This window comes from Sebastes umbrosus, chromosome 16, assembly GCF_015220745.1.
Source record: "Sebastes umbrosus isolate fSebUmb1 chromosome 16, fSebUmb1.pri, whole genome shotgun sequence".
In the NCBI taxonomy this organism is placed as follows: Eukaryota; Metazoa; Chordata; class Actinopteri; order Perciformes; family Sebastidae; genus Sebastes; species Sebastes umbrosus.
In genome coordinates, this window is record NC_051284.1 from 14,128,033 (window position 1) to 14,146,762 (window position 18,730).

The window sequence follows — 18,730 nt, forward strand, 5'->3', positions numbered from 1 at the left end:
CCCAAGACCTTGAGACATTTCTCACCCTGACGGTTTTCAAATCCACAGTGGTGAAATGAAGTAGGTCGTTTTGTAAAGTGAATGTGAGAGGGGGGAGGGAGGTGAGAGGGGGGGGGGAGGATGGAAGAACAAAAGGCAAAAAAGAAAAAAAAAGGGATGTGGTGTGACATAATTATCTCTTGTTCTTTTCACAGAGGCTGGATTCACAACCTAACAAGCTGCATTTTCACAAATCAAACTCGTATTTTCTTCCATTTTTCACGCTCGCAAACACGTTTTAGCAATAAACCTGATTTGAACCTGCTGTAATTGAATGTTTTGCAGCGAGGGGAAAAAAAATAAGAGGAGAAAATAAAGAGAGAGATAGAGACATCTCAACAGATGGGCGGGAAAAGAGGGCAGGAGACGGCGAGCATGTAGTCCTTGGAGGAGGGGTAGACTTAAAAAAACAACTTTGAAGAAACAATTTCCTCGCAATCCATCAGTGAGCCCACGTCGATCCGATTGATAAACTGCTAATTACAAAATCAATCGCTATGAATTTTCACAGCTGTCAGACCGAGGGGGCTCCCGGGAGAGCGATCTCCCAGAGACCTTGTTCTAACACTCCGGACACCCTCCTCCTCCTCCTCCTCCTCCTCCTCCTCGACCCCCATCTCTCCTCTCCTCCCCACCAAAGCTCTGTTGTCTGAAAGCAAAGCCCCACCATCAGCATTTTCATTTTTCAGCCCCGGACAAAACAAGGGAAAGCGGCCCAGTGACCCAGGCGTGCATTGATCAGAGCTGGGACGGGTCCTGCCTCCTCAAAAGGAGCCTGTCAATAGCGGCGTGCCGTCTACGCGTCGGAACAAACGAGGCCCATCACTCCCTGATACTCATTCCATTCGACTTAACACATTTTATTGACAGCCCCTGTGCTCCTAATGAAATGCTAAATTTATCTCCCGTGGCTGCTGTGCCCTGCAGCTACTGTTATGGAGATGGAGAACGAGAGGGGAGAGCTGGAGAAATACCACAACATGGAAGGTGTTCAATTAAAAAAAAAGCAGCTCACTCCTCCATCCCTCTTTCCCATGTACTGCCCTTATCCTCTCTCCATCTCTCCATCTCACGCTCCAAACTAAAGGTTACACCGGAAAACTCCGGAAAAACTCAGAAATGTCATTTCTGAAACTGTGTCAGACGATACCGTACTGTTCCTGGATATTACACTGTCTAGTGTGCATTACTCAGAGGTCCAGTCAGGAGAAAGGGACATAATCGGAGTGAGTAATACACTTGAACGGTACAACTTAAGTGTATTCTTCATATATTGTGTGCATATTAATTTGTTATTTCACTAGAATAAAAATGCTAGAAGCTTCACTTATTGTTAGTCAAAATTTACATTTACTTTTGTTTGTATTTATTGTGAAAAAAAATGTAAAAAAATTGTTATATCTTACCTAATGCAATCATGCTTTTACAACATTAATTAGAATAACTGAGTGGGAATATTTAGATTAAATTAAATCATGAAAATAAAAGGGATAATATCAAGCAAACCAATGACTGCTTTGGGACAGGTTTGTTCCTTCGAAAGTAACTCTAAATTATAAATGTTTAAAAAAATATTAATTTTACTTATTTATTTAATAATTAATTTATTCAATTAATTAATTTTACTTAATTATTTATTAGAGCAATTATTATAAAATTATTAACACAATTGTTTTGATGTTTAAATACTTTTCACAACAATGAAAGTGTTTTATAAATTTAAATAAATAAATAATTTAACTTTTTTTTTATCAAGGCTTTTCTTCCATGCACATAAAACTTGCCTCAATGGAAAACCATGACACCTGAATGTTATTTATGATGCGTCGGTGTGCCGGAGACTCCTCACCTGAGTTGGCGAGCGCGATGGCCTTGAGGGTGACGAACTCCTCCTTCTCCACTTTGAGCTTCTTGTATTTGCGGACCAGCTGCAGGATGGAGACGTAGAGGTCGAGCAGGCCCGTCAGCCGCGAGTGCTCCTCGTCCATGATGTAGTCCTCGGCGTACACCAGCTCGTCCTCGTACGGCAGCGAGCGGAACACGATGCTGAGGATGAGGATCTCCATCCAGGCGCTCTGCAGTAAACTCATCTGGTCTCCCAGAGAGAGAGAGGAAAAGCCTGGAGGGACAGAGGAACGGAAACTTTATGAGGATCAAACATGCATATTTGGGCCTCTTCCATGATTCAGCCATCTTTCATTAGAGAGCTTTAAAAAGTAAAAGAAAGTATTTTAAAGTGAAAGAACAGACGGCACTTTGACTCAATCAGTAAACCAAACACGACTTGTCAAGCTCCGGTAGCCCGGGGTACACGCCGAGGCACATGTTAGCGAGCGGTGTTTAATTTTAAATGCACAGTGGAAGGTCCTCTTTGAAGCCGGGTGTCAGAGCACTTGAGCGGGCTTTACTGTAAGTGAGGACAGTAAATCGGTGCAAAGGTCTGGGAAACACAAAGCCATGTGGTTACCCCTTGTATCCTGTCACACCTCTATTGGTGTGCGGGGGATTAGCGCCGAGACACATTCTCATTGGAGGGGTTGAGGACATGACACGCACCGTGTCGCGGGAAGAGGCGATGAAGGGACGAACGTACACGCGCGGCAACACGCACGGATGCACAAAACCAGGAAAACAAACTGACACGTGTGCACATGCAGATCGTGACACCTATGCACGTAAATCCATACACAAAAAAGCCCACATAGAGTGAGCACAGGGGTCACATGGTTCAAACCAAGCCTGAAGACCTGCTTAAACCGAGGGCCTCATTCTCCAACAGCAGCTGGATGAGCTGAAATTGGCTCGGGCGCATCCAACCACTGTCATTTCCCTCTTCAACACCTCTACGTACGCTCAGAATAGAACATTAAATAAAACAAACTGCTAGATCCCCGAAAGATGAGCTGTGAGAAACTCAAACAAATTAAAAAAAGGTAAAAGCAAAAAGAGAAAGGAGGAGAGAGAGTGGGGAGCAGATAGCCATCACATCCCTTTTCCCTTCGTACTACCCTTCAGCTGTCAATAAACCGCACAACCCCCCCCCTCCCACCTCCCCTCCTCCTGCACAGCGTGCCTGCAGGCGGCCCATTCTGACAGCATATTAGGCTCTTCAGCTCCGCCCCTGATTAATATGATTGCTTTTACAAGTTTGCTGTTGCCACGCTAGCTGCCACTGCGCGATTAAGAGGCGATAGATTACAGTATTGACCAGGGCGCTCACCGCACCTATTCCCCACGTTTTCTCTTAAATATAAATGATCTCGCTGGGCCTGATGTTTATCTCCTCCTGCCAGGACACCACACACACACACACACACACACACACACACATGTACAGGTTGAGAAGAACAAGAGGTATGATGAGGAAGTGAAAAAGAAAGAGAGAGAGAGAGAGAGAGAGAGAGAGAGAGAGAGATGGGCAGAGAGAAAAGAAGAGCCAGGGAGAGTAGTACCTGAGTGTTCAATTTCCCTTATCGTGGTGATGACCACTGCAGGGGAAGAGCTGCAGGATACATTAATTAACAGATTGTGATCAGAATGTGAGGGCCTTCACATTTTGAAGGGGAATCAATAGTCAGTAGAATAGAGTGCTAACAGAAAGGTGCTGGAGCCCGGCTGGACTGGTCAGAGGTCTGAAGAGCCCAAATTAGACCCAACAAAGCAAACTGCCGAAAGCACTCAAAGCACTCGGCTATTATCAGCGGAGGCAATAAGCCATATTTTGTGAAGGCCTGTGCCATTACACATATCCAGACTGCATCTTCAAATCTTTTGTTGTGTTATTTCCTTGTCTGCATACGTGGCCATTAAGTTGTACAGAGTGTGGACTGGCCGGAGGGAAATTGTCATGCAAGCGTGGACGTGGTCCTGATTGCCGCATCAGGTTGGCATCACAATCACAGGCGAGGCTTTGTCTAGCCTTTTAATGCCAAGGAGGACTGAAGCGGAACTAAAGCGCTGCTCCCAATGTGACAGCCCGTGTGAAGGCCCTGTTCAGGGTGTGCTGGAGAGGCTTTAGAGTTGTTCTGATACAGCAGACACCTCTCAACCATATGCACACATGCAGCCCAGCAGCCTGCAATTACCTTTGACGCTAAAAGTCCTTGAATTTAATCCAGTGTTGTGAGATGGAGAGGTGGTGTTTTTCCCCCTGCTCCATCCCCTCTCTTCAGGGCCTAAATTATCGCTCCAAATGGGATCTCGTGTCGTTGCCTCGCCTTTTTCCACTCAATTTAATCGAGTAATGAAGTGACTTCCCGACTCCGCAGGTCACGCGGCGCTCCGGCCGCCGCACTCTGAAGGTGGCCCGGTTAAGTGCCGTCGGAGTGGGTGATTTCCTCTAATGAAATATCAATATTTACATCTTCATTTCCAGCCCGCTGCCTTGGCGGGGTTTGACCAAACATGACACAATATTGACCAAATCGGAGAGGCCTGTCTCCGCACTTGAAGGGCCTTTTCCACTCCACTGCTGAGTGCACCGGCAACATTTCTGTCTGGAAGTCTTTGTGGCAGCTGTACAGAGATAATAACAATGCAGCGCTTTTCTTTGTTCGCTTTGACTTAAGCACCCTGCTCATATAGTGTCTCGAAGGGATTTTCACTTTCAAAATGATCAGATATATAGACATATTTTATCCTGTATGACTTAAATTCAGTTCAATCTACAATAAGGAACCAAAATAAATATAGGTGACAGAGCTCGAGTGACGCAACTGACCACTAACTGCATCAGCACACCATTATTCATAGCTCAAAGGGCGAAAACAAGGCAAGTCAGGAAGCCAAAACCATCACCTCTCCCTTTATCTCCCCAAAAGCACTCGTCTGTGAGCAGGAGGGGGCAGCCCAAACCCACAGACGGCTGCTTCAGACCCCTCGCGGAGATTAATCAGAGCACCGTTTCATCTGCCAGAGCGCAGGACGGTCCAAAATGAAATGCTGTAGATTTCTGTTGAGCTGGAGTTCATATTCTATTAATTTATTATTGTTTCCCTCTCCCCGAGGGCCATTAGCGCGGGTAATAAAAAGAGATGTAATTACGAGGCACGGTGGCCCCCTCCAGCTGCAGCCCCCTCGTAACTCACCCTCAATCAGACAACAGAGCAGACAGAGGGAGGGAGAGGGAAAAAATGGCAACACAGAGCGAGAGAGAGAAATGGAGGATAAAAGAGAGGAGAAGATACGGGCCAGAGAGGAGGGAGATAAGGAAGAGAGAAAGAGATCAGCAGCGAAAAGGGGACCGGAGCACGAGGGGAAGAGGAAGAGAGAGATAGAAAGAGGAAAGAGAGTAATTCTGGCTGGACAGCAGCTGATCTATCATGGCTAGCTATCAGAAGGACAAGCAGGCCCTGAAGACTTCTGCCCAGCGGCAATCTCACCTCAGCCAAGTCAAGTGCTCTCCGGGCTCCAGTTGGAGTAAAACTGCCCCTAACAGGACCCCAGAGGTTCAGCACGTCTTTTTTTTTTTTCCTAACCTCAAACTGAGTTGAATGATCATGCTGCCATAAGCTTATTCTATATCAAAGCTTTTTTATTTTAGAGTTTAAAGAAAAAAAGAGGACAAGTACGCACCTCTGATTTGTATGGATTCCTCTGATCCGGCAGAGTGACACGCTACGGCGTTAAGATGTATAACCAATACAGGAATGAAGGGCAATTTTGAGCAGCTTCATAATGATGTGTGTGTGTGTGCTCGTTTGTGTGGATCTGTGTGTGTGCAGCTACCGACCGACCATGATTCTTCTTGAATTTACATGACAGCGTCAGGAGGACCCAATCAATAGCCGCTTGGTAATAAATTGCTGCGCTTGACATAAATAATATGACCTGCCGTCCAGCCACATGTACAACACAAACAGCTCAGTTTGCTGCGAGCTTCCCCTGGACACTGATTTGATGACACAACAGGCTGTTTTTATATCGGACAAAATCACGTCAATACAAACTGAATTGACTCGGTGAAAAAGAGGTTGATGACTGAAAATTATTTTTTTTTTTTCAGCTCCCGCGTTGACTTTCAGGAGAGTCCGCTATCGGCCTCCTCTCCACGTGATAACCAGCCCATTATCCCCATTGTAAGTAGCTGGGGAATGGGTGATTTGACCAGTAGCGTGTGAACGTTATGAGGTTGGAGAACGTTAAATACAGTAATCCCCTTGTTTTAATCTGCACCCTGTGACCTCCTGACCCTAACGGAGAAGTCTTTAGCCCTCCCTGGGGTCCCACTGCCCAATACTGACGTTACATATCTCTGTTAAGCCCCAAAGACCAGGACGAATCAGGCTTTAATCATTGCCATAATTACACATAATTTATCTCCGCTGCCATCAAGCAACATTGCCTAATGAGGGATGGCGCTTTGCTGACGATCACTTAAAAGGCACATCCGCATATAAGATTTCCTACAAAGCATTCCATATAAAATATGACACAAAATTCAACACGGATGCTACAGATTTTTACACAGATTCAACTTGGTGACATTATGAGCAGTGCACACACGTAATTGCGATGCTGGATGTACCTGCTCATGTGTCACAGTAGCTAAACAAAGCCCTCCCCCACCCTGCCTGGCAGATGTCCCTTTCCTGGCCCTGCACACTCCTGACTGCCTGTCTGCCTCCAAAACGCCCCCATCTCAATCTCCCCGCAGCTTTTCCGCCTTCCTCCCGCTCTCCTGCCTGGGTTCAGGCCTCAGCATCCACCTGATTGCTCAATCTATCTTTATCTCCTGTGTTGAAGCCTACGTCAGAGGGTAAATTGAATATACTAAGAGCTGTCTGTTGGTGTCTATATTTAATAAAGTGCACTGATGAGGTGCTGATTTATTGCCGGGCAGTATTCACACTCTATTACAAGGAGATTACGCAGCTTGAGTGGGATCAGGCTGGCAACACAGTAAGTAGATTTCACAATTTAATGGCAAAGAGAAAACAGGAGCCCGGAGGGGGCTGGAGGAGGAGGAGGGTGGGCTGGCGGGTGGGCGGGTGATTATGGCGGAGGGGTTGAGCTGACACAAACACGACAACATACAAGAGGCGCGATCTCTTTTTAACATCGCTGCCTCCACGCTAACAACTAACCCGCCAGGCGGTTGTCTGTCAAACGCGGAGCTGATGAGCTGGAATCCAATAAAGCACAGATGATGAATATTCCCAAAACACCAGTAATGAATAGAACAATGCCAACAAGACTAGTTCATTAGATTAATCTGGTCGGAATCTAATACCGAAAAATGCAATAACATGAGGATGTTTTTTTTTAAAGTAGCATTAAAAAATCTAAATGAATTCAAGACATAAACGCGCAGTTTGAATATTTAACATTATATTGGTGACATGCCAGAGTAAAAATATGTTTTATTGTGTTGGAGCAAAGCAGCAGCAGCAGCAGCAGCAGAGTCAATGTTTGCTTGGCCCTTTAGCCTTCCGAGAATTCCCAGCTGAAAACACTCCGGCCTGGGAAGATGGGAGCGGGCAAACACCAAACAACGACCACCTCTTGCATAAGCAGCATGCACGGCAGTTTTTACATACGAACACATGACATTCCCACCGCGGGTGGGAAGCAATGCGGGGTGACATGAGGCCACAGGGGTCACGCCGGTATCCCGCCACTCCTGAAGAAGGCAACAATGTCAAGGTGGTAAACAGGTTCTAGTGCGCTCAAGCTGTCAGTGTACATCCCTAAACCTCTGGGACGGAGTGAAATGCCGCTTTACGGCGTTATGGATGGGGGCCAGAGGGCTGGACGATGGACCGCTATGTGTGTCAAAGGTTGTTAGCACCTTAGGAGCAACAAGCCATCTGTCAGCATCCCCCTAACACTGCTCCTAATGACCCTACCCCCCCTCAGGCGACAGCCGCGTTAGACTGTGCTTCATGGTGCTATTTGGAGCAGTGACACTAGTGTCCAAAAGCTCCGCGGTGATTATCAATTAATCAAAGGCAGATTCAGAATGAGGGCAAGGCTGGCACTTGATATGTGACACCAGCTTTCAATATCCACCTCATTAAACTGAGATAACACCTGATCTGATTGATTAATTGTGTTCTTCTTTCGTCTGAAATCGTAAAACTAAAACCTGTAAAACCTGAAAAGCACTTCATGCACGCAAACTGACCTTTCATTGTACGCTAAATAGAGCCGGGATGACAAAGTTGACATTGGACCCTGTGAGGCAAAGATACCATCTACACTAATGACGGAGCTTTGATATCCTCCAATCGCCCTCCAATTAAAACTCAATAGGGCCACTCTACTCCACATTATGCCACTTTTGAAACGCGTTTTTCAAATGTTAGCCGAGAATAGGGGAAATTAAAAATCAATTGGGAGAAGGTAAGTGCCAATTTTCGCGACATTTAAATTGTTACATTTGGACTTTAGTTATTGGCCCATCTGTCAATGGCCTAATCAATGTGGTCTACTTCATAATGAACTGTTAATCTTTTTAATTCCATTGCCTAAGGCTGCAAAAATCTATCAGAATGCAATCAGCAGGTTTTCCCCCCCCCTCGTTCCTTTCTTGTCCCGGAGCGGACGGAGGGAGAAAGATGGTAGGAAGCGAGCATGCTAGGCTGCCCTGGGGTACCGTTGTTGCAGTGAGTGTTAGTGCATGGAGTCTCGCTCAACCAGTGAACCGTCTCTGATCAGGTTCAGCCATGTACAACTCAATTATGCAGCCATTTCATGGCCAGAGGACACCCACTGTCCTAATGCAGACACCACCAAAGGGACAGACACAGACCGAGCACTCAGCTCAAGTCTTTATTCTGTCAAAGTGTCTTTTTAATCTAAAATGAACGTGTGATTTCACAATGCAAGTTTAAAAACTGACCAAATATATAAAACAAAAGTGCAAGTTTGACTGTGTGTGTTTAAACAGAAGCAGATCAGAATAATCCACTTAAAGTCTACAATCTCGCAGGTGCTGCACATTGTTTAGCGCATTCGACCTGTTCCAGGTACTCGCTGGCAGTTGGAACGGACACTCGGGCTTATACTGTGTCAGGTTTTGGGTTAAATGATCATTATGGACGCAGTCAGAATGACAAGTCTCCTGCACAGCAATCTGCGCGGCAAATCCCATTAACATTATGAATCTATCCACTGTACAATACGTGTTAGCGTAATCTGATTAACAGAGCTTCCACACTGTGACACACACACAATCCCAGATAGAGTGTACACATATTAAAATGATGATGCACTTTGGGATACGAGTTTAAGCCTTTAACAATGACTGTATATTAAATGGTGTGTTAAGGGTATGATTTAGGGAGTAAAACCACAAATCCGACTCGTAAACAATACACATAAACGTGATGGCTATGTTAACTTCATCGGCTTGTGAAATATTCTGTATTTTTTCCACAGTAAAATGTAGAAAGATGACTCTTCTCCATCTGTATGTATGTGTGTCTTAGTGAGTGACGTCTCCATGCTTGCACCGTCTATACTCAGAGAGCCAGCACAGGAATGTTGTCAGTTTTTTGTGCACGTCTGCGACGCTGGTGTAATTTTTGGGTCACAACGATGAGAGTGTGTTATCGGGTCAGTTGTGATCCAGTCCTGACTAAGCTCCTTGTTAAACTCTCAGTGTGCTGACCATGCAGGGCCCGTGGGGAGTGATCCAAACAGTTTAGACGCGTAAGGGGCCGGCACTGAGGCCATGGGCTGGGAGCATATCCATCTCTAATCTCCTTAGTATCAGATCTGTACCTGATTAATACCCCTCCTTCTGAGAAGTACTCTAATACCTTTTCAGTACAAAATGCACCTGCAGCCTGAGGTCAGCTTGAGTCCACTTCACTCAACTGTAAATAAATGATCCTTCTTAATCTAGGAATTGAAATACATCTTCTGAATTAACTGATGCACACAATTGCATGTGTATATATATATATGTGTGTGTGTGAGAGAGAGACAGACAGTGTGTGTGTGTGTGTAGCAATGTCGCACATTTCCTGCATGCTGACAGCTCCTTGCCTGTCCAAGTTATGCTGATGAGAAGAAGAGGTTATGGAGGTGCCGCTGAGGGACACATTCATTTAGTTTGTTACCCCTCCGCGCCTACAGCGCCGTAATGTTATAGAGTTATGGGGGTCAAGCTCAAGATCAAGGAGAATCTGCCTCGGTTGCAAAAAAAAAGAGCGGCTAAACAATGTGTTCTCTGTCAAAAATCAGAGGAAAACTCTTGAAGGAAGCAAAATCTCTGCTGACGTGAGGCGCTGTATCCTTAATTCAACAGCCTCTTATAACCTAACACCTCGTCTATCAGAATGTCTATGGGGCGAGGAAGAAACGTGATTATGCCCATCAATAATTCAATGTGTGTGTGCTTGCGCTTGAGTGCGCTCGTGTGTGCATGTGTGTGTGTGTGTGTGTGTGTGATATGATGTCTTGTTTGGTTGGGCAGGTCCCCAACTTTGTTCTAAATCTCCCTGGTGATTACAACATACATTGGCACTGGGTCTGCGTCCCCCTCTCCGTTCAATGCAGGGTTTTTTTAGATGCACTCTATTGATTTTCTTCTTGCACAGCTATGTCCATTTTGCACCCCCTCCGTCCTCCACGCACCCTCAGGCTGTATGAGCTGCCGCCATTAATTATCTACGTGTGTGTGTGTGAGTGCACATGTTTATTCATACAGAGTGTGTGTGTGGAGAGGAGCCAGAGAAAAATAAGCCGAAAAGGAAGCATTTGTTTTTGTACCTGGGATGTGCTTGGCCCAGCCGATGATGACCACGAGCTCGCGGTCAGCCAGGTCGCACAGCGTGGTCAGAGCCTTGATGTCGCTCTCCGGCATGGTGGGGTCAGGCATGGCATAGATCTTCTCCGGCTCCGCCACCAACAGGTGAGACACTATCTTTGTCACTGAGGATAGAGGAGGAAGGATTGTCAAAGCAAAGCAGAGGTGAAAGGTCGCATCACTGCAAAGCTCAGCGAGGCACAAAGATGCACCGCGCTGATAAACATTGGGCACGTTGGGTGAAATTTTAACGGTAGAATGGTGGTCTCACTTTTCACAGTTCCTTTCTCCCGTCTCATTATGCAAACTAATGCATGGAGCTTGAATTTGTATGAGTGAAATGACGGCACTGAAAGCTCTTATCCCTACAGAATGCATGCAAGTGGGGGGAAAAAAATGTATGTGTGAAAATGTGAGACATTAGTGTCCTCGAGCACTCTGTCGTTGTTTAATATCGGTCATCTGCTCACAGACTTATCATAATTCAGCTCTGACCGGAACAATACCCGGCCTATTTCTCTGACCAATGATCTCTCAACTGCCCGAAACGTGGCAGAAACATGAGGCTGGCCTAGAATTTTGTCCTCAGCTTTACCTGGCAGAGGAGGGGCGGCGGAGGAAGGAGACAATGGGCAAGTGACGGAGCAGTACTCACGAGGCTTTTTGGTGGGAGGGGGGAGCGTCAAGCCCAGGTACGGGTTGTTTTCCGCGTCCAGCCTCCGCTTGTACTTCTGTCTGCCCCCACGCACGCGGTCCAGACGAACCCCTGGGTTATAAAAACGACAAGAGGGACATGACATTAAGAGAGTGTATTTTTTTCCACAATAGATTTTTAAAGGGATATAAAATACATGAAAATTAAATAGGTCAAAAAAAGCTAATAAATATGATACAGAAGTGAAGACGCAAATCAATCCTCCAACAAACATGTAGGATGATGATCAGAGATGACACCCTAACATATTCTTTATTAAATCACGTGAAAAGCAGCAGTGTAAAAGGACTGCATAGTGACATAAGTGTGTGTGTGTGTGTGTGTGTGTGTGTGTGTGTGTGTGAATGTGTCAGAGGCACGGCTGCCTTCCCATATGTGGTCCATGCCTGGCTGGTCTACTGTGACACAGCTGAGCCCAGAGCAGGTCTAAACATATGAATATTTAACGCAGGGTCAATGATCTCACAGACTGGCCCTCTAATTATTTAGCTTTTGGGGTGAGGCAGGCTGCATACTAATTAGCTGCCAGCTACATGCCTCTTTGCTCGCGTGGGAGTGTGCGAGCTCAGCTCAGGTGTGCGCTCCTGCGGTATTCAAGAAAAAGAAACTTAACCAGCCGACAAGCAAAGACACAGTCTCCCACACACACTGTACAAAACATCCGCTGTCATACTGCAGATAGATAACTAGGTATTGCTTTCCCATAAAAGACCCTTATTTCACCCCTCTTTCACTGGAGTAGCACCGAGGCCTTATCACCCCCAGCCACACCTAGGGGGCCGGGTTCCACACTGATACTGTAAATGTCAAGCCGGCCTCATCATAACATAAGTTATTTATTATCTCATTATTTGATAAGAATGTTTCCATTTGGATGTCTTTTCTATTCTATTAATTTTCAACATAGTTAAAATATTTCATCCACGCCGTTCTATTTATTTGATAGCAGCGGGCAGGTATTTGGTTATTTAATGCGAGTGTATGCAAACATTTATATCCTGCGTCTCCATATTTGGACCAGCCTAAATATCCTTGATATCTTAATCCTGTCAAGAGGGAGAATCCCTTCAAATTACGTTTGTATGCATAATGTAACCCCCCACCCACCCCAAACAAATTTAATACTAAAGTGTGGATGAGAAAAGGCTCAATGAAATGCTCGCGGTGGAGGAGGAGTTAATTTGTCAGCCGCTCGGCGTCCTCTGAGCGAACGACACCCGCAGCCAGAGCACTTCCTTGATGATTTCATCACTTTATAACAGGGAGGACGGTGTCAAACCTGGGCATTGTGTGGCCACTGCAAATGAGCCTAATACAATTTGCCCATCAGCGAGTGCTCTTGGAGGGGATGAGTTTGGATGTGTCCCATGCGCGGTGATTGGAGGTCGCTCGGTGAATGGGGAAGGGGAAGGGAAATCGGATGATGTAAGAAGGAAGGTGGCCTTCATTTAACAGAGAGGAATTCAACGGTGGATTTATGCAAAATATCTTCTTGATTTTCACCACTTATCTTACGTGGCCCCTCTCCCTCACACTCAAGGCATAAACTGTATTATCATGTATCTGAAGAAGAGAGATTTCTTCTACTTATATAAATTATTTGATTCCCAAGAAACACAAATCTGATTAGGATTGTCTTTCAATTTCCTGACACTGACAACCCACTAACCTAATTACCCCCAATTCCCAACAGAGCCTCATCCTTCCCAGCAAGCACCGGGGGATCATCTGATGGCAACTACCTGTGCTTTACACACCATGACAATTTCATTTTTATGTGTAACATTTAAAGAATTTTTCTATGAAGGCCCCTTCAAACGCCTCCACTTGCTTCTTGAGTTTAAGTGCTTAAAAAGCTTCATCTGAGATGGTCCCGTTACTACTGTAGCCATGGAAAATTCCTCTCATTTTCAAACGTGATGTCACCACTTTCTACGGTTTCTTCCGGCTCTCCCGATGAGCTCGGCCTCTGCCAGTTGGCTGCGCTTCTCCTCTCTCCGTGATCCTCTGCGCCGGTCGAGTCATGTGGCTGTATCAGCCAGTCTAAAGCCAGCGATGAAGGTAGATGGGTGCCTCTTTTAATTAGAACAGTCCCGGCCATAATTAACAGATGCTGACAGGAATTAAAGCTTGGCACTAACCTGTTTCATTTTACTGTCCAACCGGGCCAGATACAGGCGGAGAGGAAGAGAGAGTGATTAAGAGGACGGGTTTATTCACTCGAGCTGTCGGGCGCTATGGGTCGGGACTTTATAGGGACCTTTGTGAGGTTGGTATGTCCCTTTGGTGGCACCCAAAGATTCTGACTCGGACCGGTCTGTAGTGCTCCCTCCAAAGTAAACAGTAGGAGGGTTATAAATGTGTGAAGGGAGTCGAGTACTACCACGTCCAAAGTCATCTCGCTGCTTTATGGCCCACTACAGTGCAGCGAGGGTAGCAGCGGGTGAGCTCGGGTATCATCTCTTCAAAGCAGGGTGCAGGGGGAGAGGGCTTTCGGCCAAGGCGGCTGGCATTTGTGCACGGATTAGCGCAGGCCTTCGGGGTGGGGGCTGGGGCCAGCTGACCTAGGGCTCCTCTTTCTCTCCAAAAACAATAATAATCCCTTTCCGAGTACACTCCTACAAAAGGGCCTGTCTTCACTCACTTTGTGTGGCCGGCCGCAGTAGGGGCCCTTATTTTGAGTCCCTCACCTGTTCTGGGTGTCTCTCCCTGGGGGAAAGTGTCAGGATGTCTGGGATGGTTGGCAATGCCAAGGGGGGCTTAGGCGGACCCTATTTTAGCTGGGAAAATCAGAAGGCCACATGGCAAGGCATGGTGAACCTCGCCTTTCAAGGAAGCCGCCGCCGCCGCTAAACTGCCGTCAGCACTATTTCAAAGGGCCCCCGTTGCCAGCTTTGCATGCTTGTAAGTGTGTTGCAGCATTTTTAATCACGAGTGGTGATGAGCGAGGGTAGCGGAAAAATTGTCACGCATTGCCCTCCTCCCCTTCTGCTGACCCCAGGGGCTGCCATACTGACACCCTCGTCACATAGTCCATTTACAGGTTAGCTACAAGATCCCCAGTGAGCTGACGTCTCAGCCCGTACTGCTAATTGAAAAGACTTAAACTACACTTTAGATTGCTGGAAATGACAGCATTGTAAAAAAAAAAAACATTTGAAGTGAGCTTTGCCTGAGCAAAAAACATCTTTATTACCAGTGGTGGAAGAAGTATTCAGATCATTTACTGAAGTAAAAGTACAAATGCCACACTGTGAAAATACTCCACTACAAGTAAATGCCCTGCATTGAAAACAAGTACTCATTATGCAGAATGGCTCCTTTCACATATGTTATATTATTATAGAATATTATGTTATTCAGTTTTTATCTCTAACAAATACATGTAGGAGCATTTTAATGTTGTAGTTCATCAATGTGGAGCCAATTTTAGATGCTTTGCATACTACTGGGTAGATTAGCAGTATAGTACTGCATCCTATATGTTTTCTTTAATGTAAAAAGTAACTAGTAACTGTTAAGTGTTGAATAATTAGTGGAGTATTAAGTAGCATATAATGGAAATACTCATGTAGAGTACAAGTAGGGCTGCGTATTGGCAAGAATCTGACAATAAGATACGCATTATGATACAGGGGCTACGATTCGATATATTGCAATACTGTAAGTAAGGCAATATATTGTGATTTTTTTTAAATCTAATTTTAGGAAAACTGTCCTAGTATAAAGAACACACCATATGCATAAAATCTGAGTAAAAAAAGTTTACTTTTTTATGCAATCAGAACAGTTGGATCGGCATTTACTTTTATAACAGTCCCTGTAACATCCAACATCAAAACACTGCTTTGAGAGGGTTGCATATCTTTGCAAATGAAATAAAGTATTGGCTGAGTTAATCTTTGCATGTAAACTTAGTTAGTTAAAAATCAATAGTGTTTTTGAGAATTGATACAGTATCACAAAACATATTATCCTGACATTCCCGATATTTTCTTACACCCCTAAGTACAAGTACCTTAAAAATTCTACTTTTCTACTAAGTCCAGTACTTGAGTAAATGTACTTTCCACCACTGTTTATAATTGCTTTACTATTCCCATTACTGCATCTTGGACGCAGACTGTATTTGTCTCACTGGTGTCGACGGCCTGCAATACATGTGGACATTTACACGTCTAGTATTTCAGGCACCGTACATGTGATTGTCGTGTGGTCTGCGTGTATGTTCTGTATGTTGCCTATGTGGCTGTGACGGGTGCTATTGTGGGATGTGGTTGTCCTTTGCATGCCAGTCTGCTGAACAATGAGAGGTGTATTGTATATCAGCGCAGACACACTCTTTGCTCCTTTGTTCAGCAAACGTTCATGACTGTCACACTGTCCCTCTGACAATAAGACACTTTCTACCTTTACACACAGCACTGTTACACCGTGAGGACAATGAAACGAAAAGCTATTGTCTTTGGTTAACGCTGTATGTAATTATTAGGAAATCAAACATGTTTCTGCACTGGTGTGCGAGTGTGTGCGTGGAGGGATATGTGTGTTAGTGAGCGATGGGGAAAGGAAGTCAGTGCAGAGAGCAACTGCCACTGAATGATGTCAATGTAATCTCTCAATAGTATCTTGTCTTCTCTCTTGCTCTAAGCTCTGATCCGTTTCCATTGATCAGAGGAAAAACCTGTTGCCCCTGACATTTGATTCTCCTATTGATCACTTCCTCCTTTATACAGTCGAGGGAAAGTACAGCGACCCAACACGGGGTTTAGAGGCTGGTCTCCTGGAATCAGACTGCTGATCTTCCAAGACCATTTTCCTCACACCCCTTACCACACTTCTAAGATATGAATGCAGCTTTTGTGCTCGCTCAGTAGATATTGATATCGTATGAATTTTACGAGTGAGAATATAAACAAAAAATGTCTAATCATAACTTCCTCAGAAGGCGTCTAAGACTGTTATTCTCTCCGAGACAGTGATGGATTTAAGCTTCTGTTTCATTGGGGGGCAGCACTGTATCTTTGTTCGGAGCTGTAAAGTTATAATTAGGTGATTTTCCATTGAGACACAATGTGACCTTTCTGCAGTAATGAAAGTAAGTGGCAACCTCAGTCACATGAGCGGTGGCCATCTCCACACTCTGGGCCTGAGGGTGGCGTTGAGCCGACGGCTTCATGGAGCTTACAGTGGACAGAGACCATGTGTCTCTCTTTCCATTTCGTCTTGGGGACACTTTAAAGTGCCGGGACCTCAAGGCAGAGCTTCACATGTCTCTGTTAATCATTACAAATGTGTTATTTTAGCAATAATTTTGATTGTGACAGAAATTGGTTATTTTATAGAGGGGTTCTGTGACAACGTAGACTTGAATCAGCCCGTGATAATAGTCGCCGTGCGGTGATGACGGCTGCTGTTAAAAGACGAGGGTCATTCTCAATCTGCGAATGTGCTGAACACACAGAAGTGTGTTCAGCATTAGAACCTCGGGCTTAGCCGAAGTCTGCATATTTGAGTTTTACACTCTTTTTACTCTGACCCGACACTCGTCATTCATTTATAGCCATGCCTACATATTTTTGTAGTCTCTTATTCTCCAAGTTGATATATTGGCATAAATTTTTCATCAGATAGTAATGCGATTACTCCGTCTTTCTGGCACTGAGGCTTTATCTGGCTGCATGCAGTCCGGGGGATTCTGTTACTGTGTGGAGATCCATACGGGCTATGACTCGGGCTTCAGGTGGCCACCGGATATATTATGCATCTATAAATCCCACTCCAATGAATAATGGGAGGAATAATGGTGGGATATATATATTTTTATATATATATACTGCACAGTTTGACAGAGAACTTAAGAGTGGAAGTTTGTACAGAATTTAATTTATCAGCGCTTCTGTCTGGCAGTATTTATACCGCTGTATAAACATGAGGGACAATCGTACTTCACACAACGTAAGTGCTACCTGACCCGCGCTCATCAGCACTCGAGGAAAACACGTTTCCTTACAGAGTCCCTGAGCTACTCCCAGCGGACGCTTGAATAAATATAACACCGCCACTTCACCCCCAAGCCACATATCTTTCATTATTCATTTGTCTGGCCCTTTGGAGCAACCAACAAGTGAGAAAGAGAGAGAACGCATCCACCAATGCAACGGGGGTAAGGGAGAACGGATAGGTGCCTCCCCCCGGAAGAGCAGCCAGGCCTTGTGGTCTCAGGGGGCTCAGTCAGGGCGATGGGGGGAGGGGGGGAGAAACCCGGCCAGACAAATCCATCGGAAGCATGTTTAATTGTCACTGAATTCCCTGCTGGCGTGACTTTAAAAAACCATCCACAGGAAGAGAGCTGAGATGTTCGGAAAACATTTAGTGGATCAATATGCCGGGGAGAGCTGAGACCGTGGCCGGCGTGTGCTCAGGGACCCGGCCTGAGCCTTTCCATGCGGAATACGGTTACATTTCTATTACTCAGACGGCAGGATCAACCTATTCAGCATATTTCTGTCCCCAGCTCAACTGCACATTATTTACTGCTGTGTAGGTAGGGGGAGGACAGCGGGGCTGGGAACTGTTGTCTGGGCCAGCCGGCTGTATGCATCTCTCACTCTGGGCTGCTAGATGAAACATACTGTGGGACTCATTGCTGAAGCAGCCTGGGACGCAACGAAACAACTATCATGAGAACTAGTGTGTGATGCTGTAATGTTCCACTAGCAGCTACCTCATCAGATCAGTGGCGGTTTTCTTTATTTGCATGAGTAGCTGTGTTTCCATTCAATTGTCAAGTGAATTTTAAGCACATTTTTGAAATGTCGTAAAAAAAGAAATGTGAATTAGTCGCGTTTCCATCTACTTGTTTGGAGCACATGTATTCGGCTTGTCGGCTACAGCGACAGTTTGGTCAGAAGATGCCGCTATAAGCTAAGAATGGCTATAATCCGCCAGCAAAAGAAGTAGAGTTTTCAAATGCGAACCAGAAACAAAACAAGTGGGCATGCATCTAACCATCTAAGAGAGAAAAATGTTTCAGGAATTGGGCAAGTTGTAATTGTTCTTTCATTTCAGCTAGTGTTGGCCGTGTTTCATGTTGTCCGGAGACGAAGACGAGCATTTGCACAATATCTGAGAAGACGCCGACAGCGGAAACAGCTGATCAGTCATGTGATTTAAATGTTCGCTGCGTCAGAATTTATTTGGCAAACGCGTTTCCATAA

At 45.3% G+C, this 18,730-nt stretch overlaps 1 protein-coding gene across 9 annotated transcripts in view; it reads right to left on the reverse strand.

Annotated features, from left to right (window-relative positions):
• Positions 1-18,730, reverse strand: part of esrrb (estrogen-related receptor beta) — a 47,740-nt gene that overhangs the window by 4,333 nt on the left and 24,677 nt on the right. For all 9 annotated transcript variants that reach the window (XM_037746952.1, XM_037746950.1, XM_037746951.1 and 6 more), the window contains 3 exons: positions 11,451-11,561; positions 10,759-10,920; positions 1,889-2,158 (listed from right to left, as the gene is read on the reverse strand). In XM_037746952.1, the coding sequence (XP_037602880.1) occupies positions 1,889-2,158; positions 10,759-10,920; positions 11,451-11,561 (543 nt within the window). The remainder of the gene's footprint in view (positions 1-1,888; positions 2,159-10,758; positions 10,921-11,450; positions 11,562-18,730) is intronic.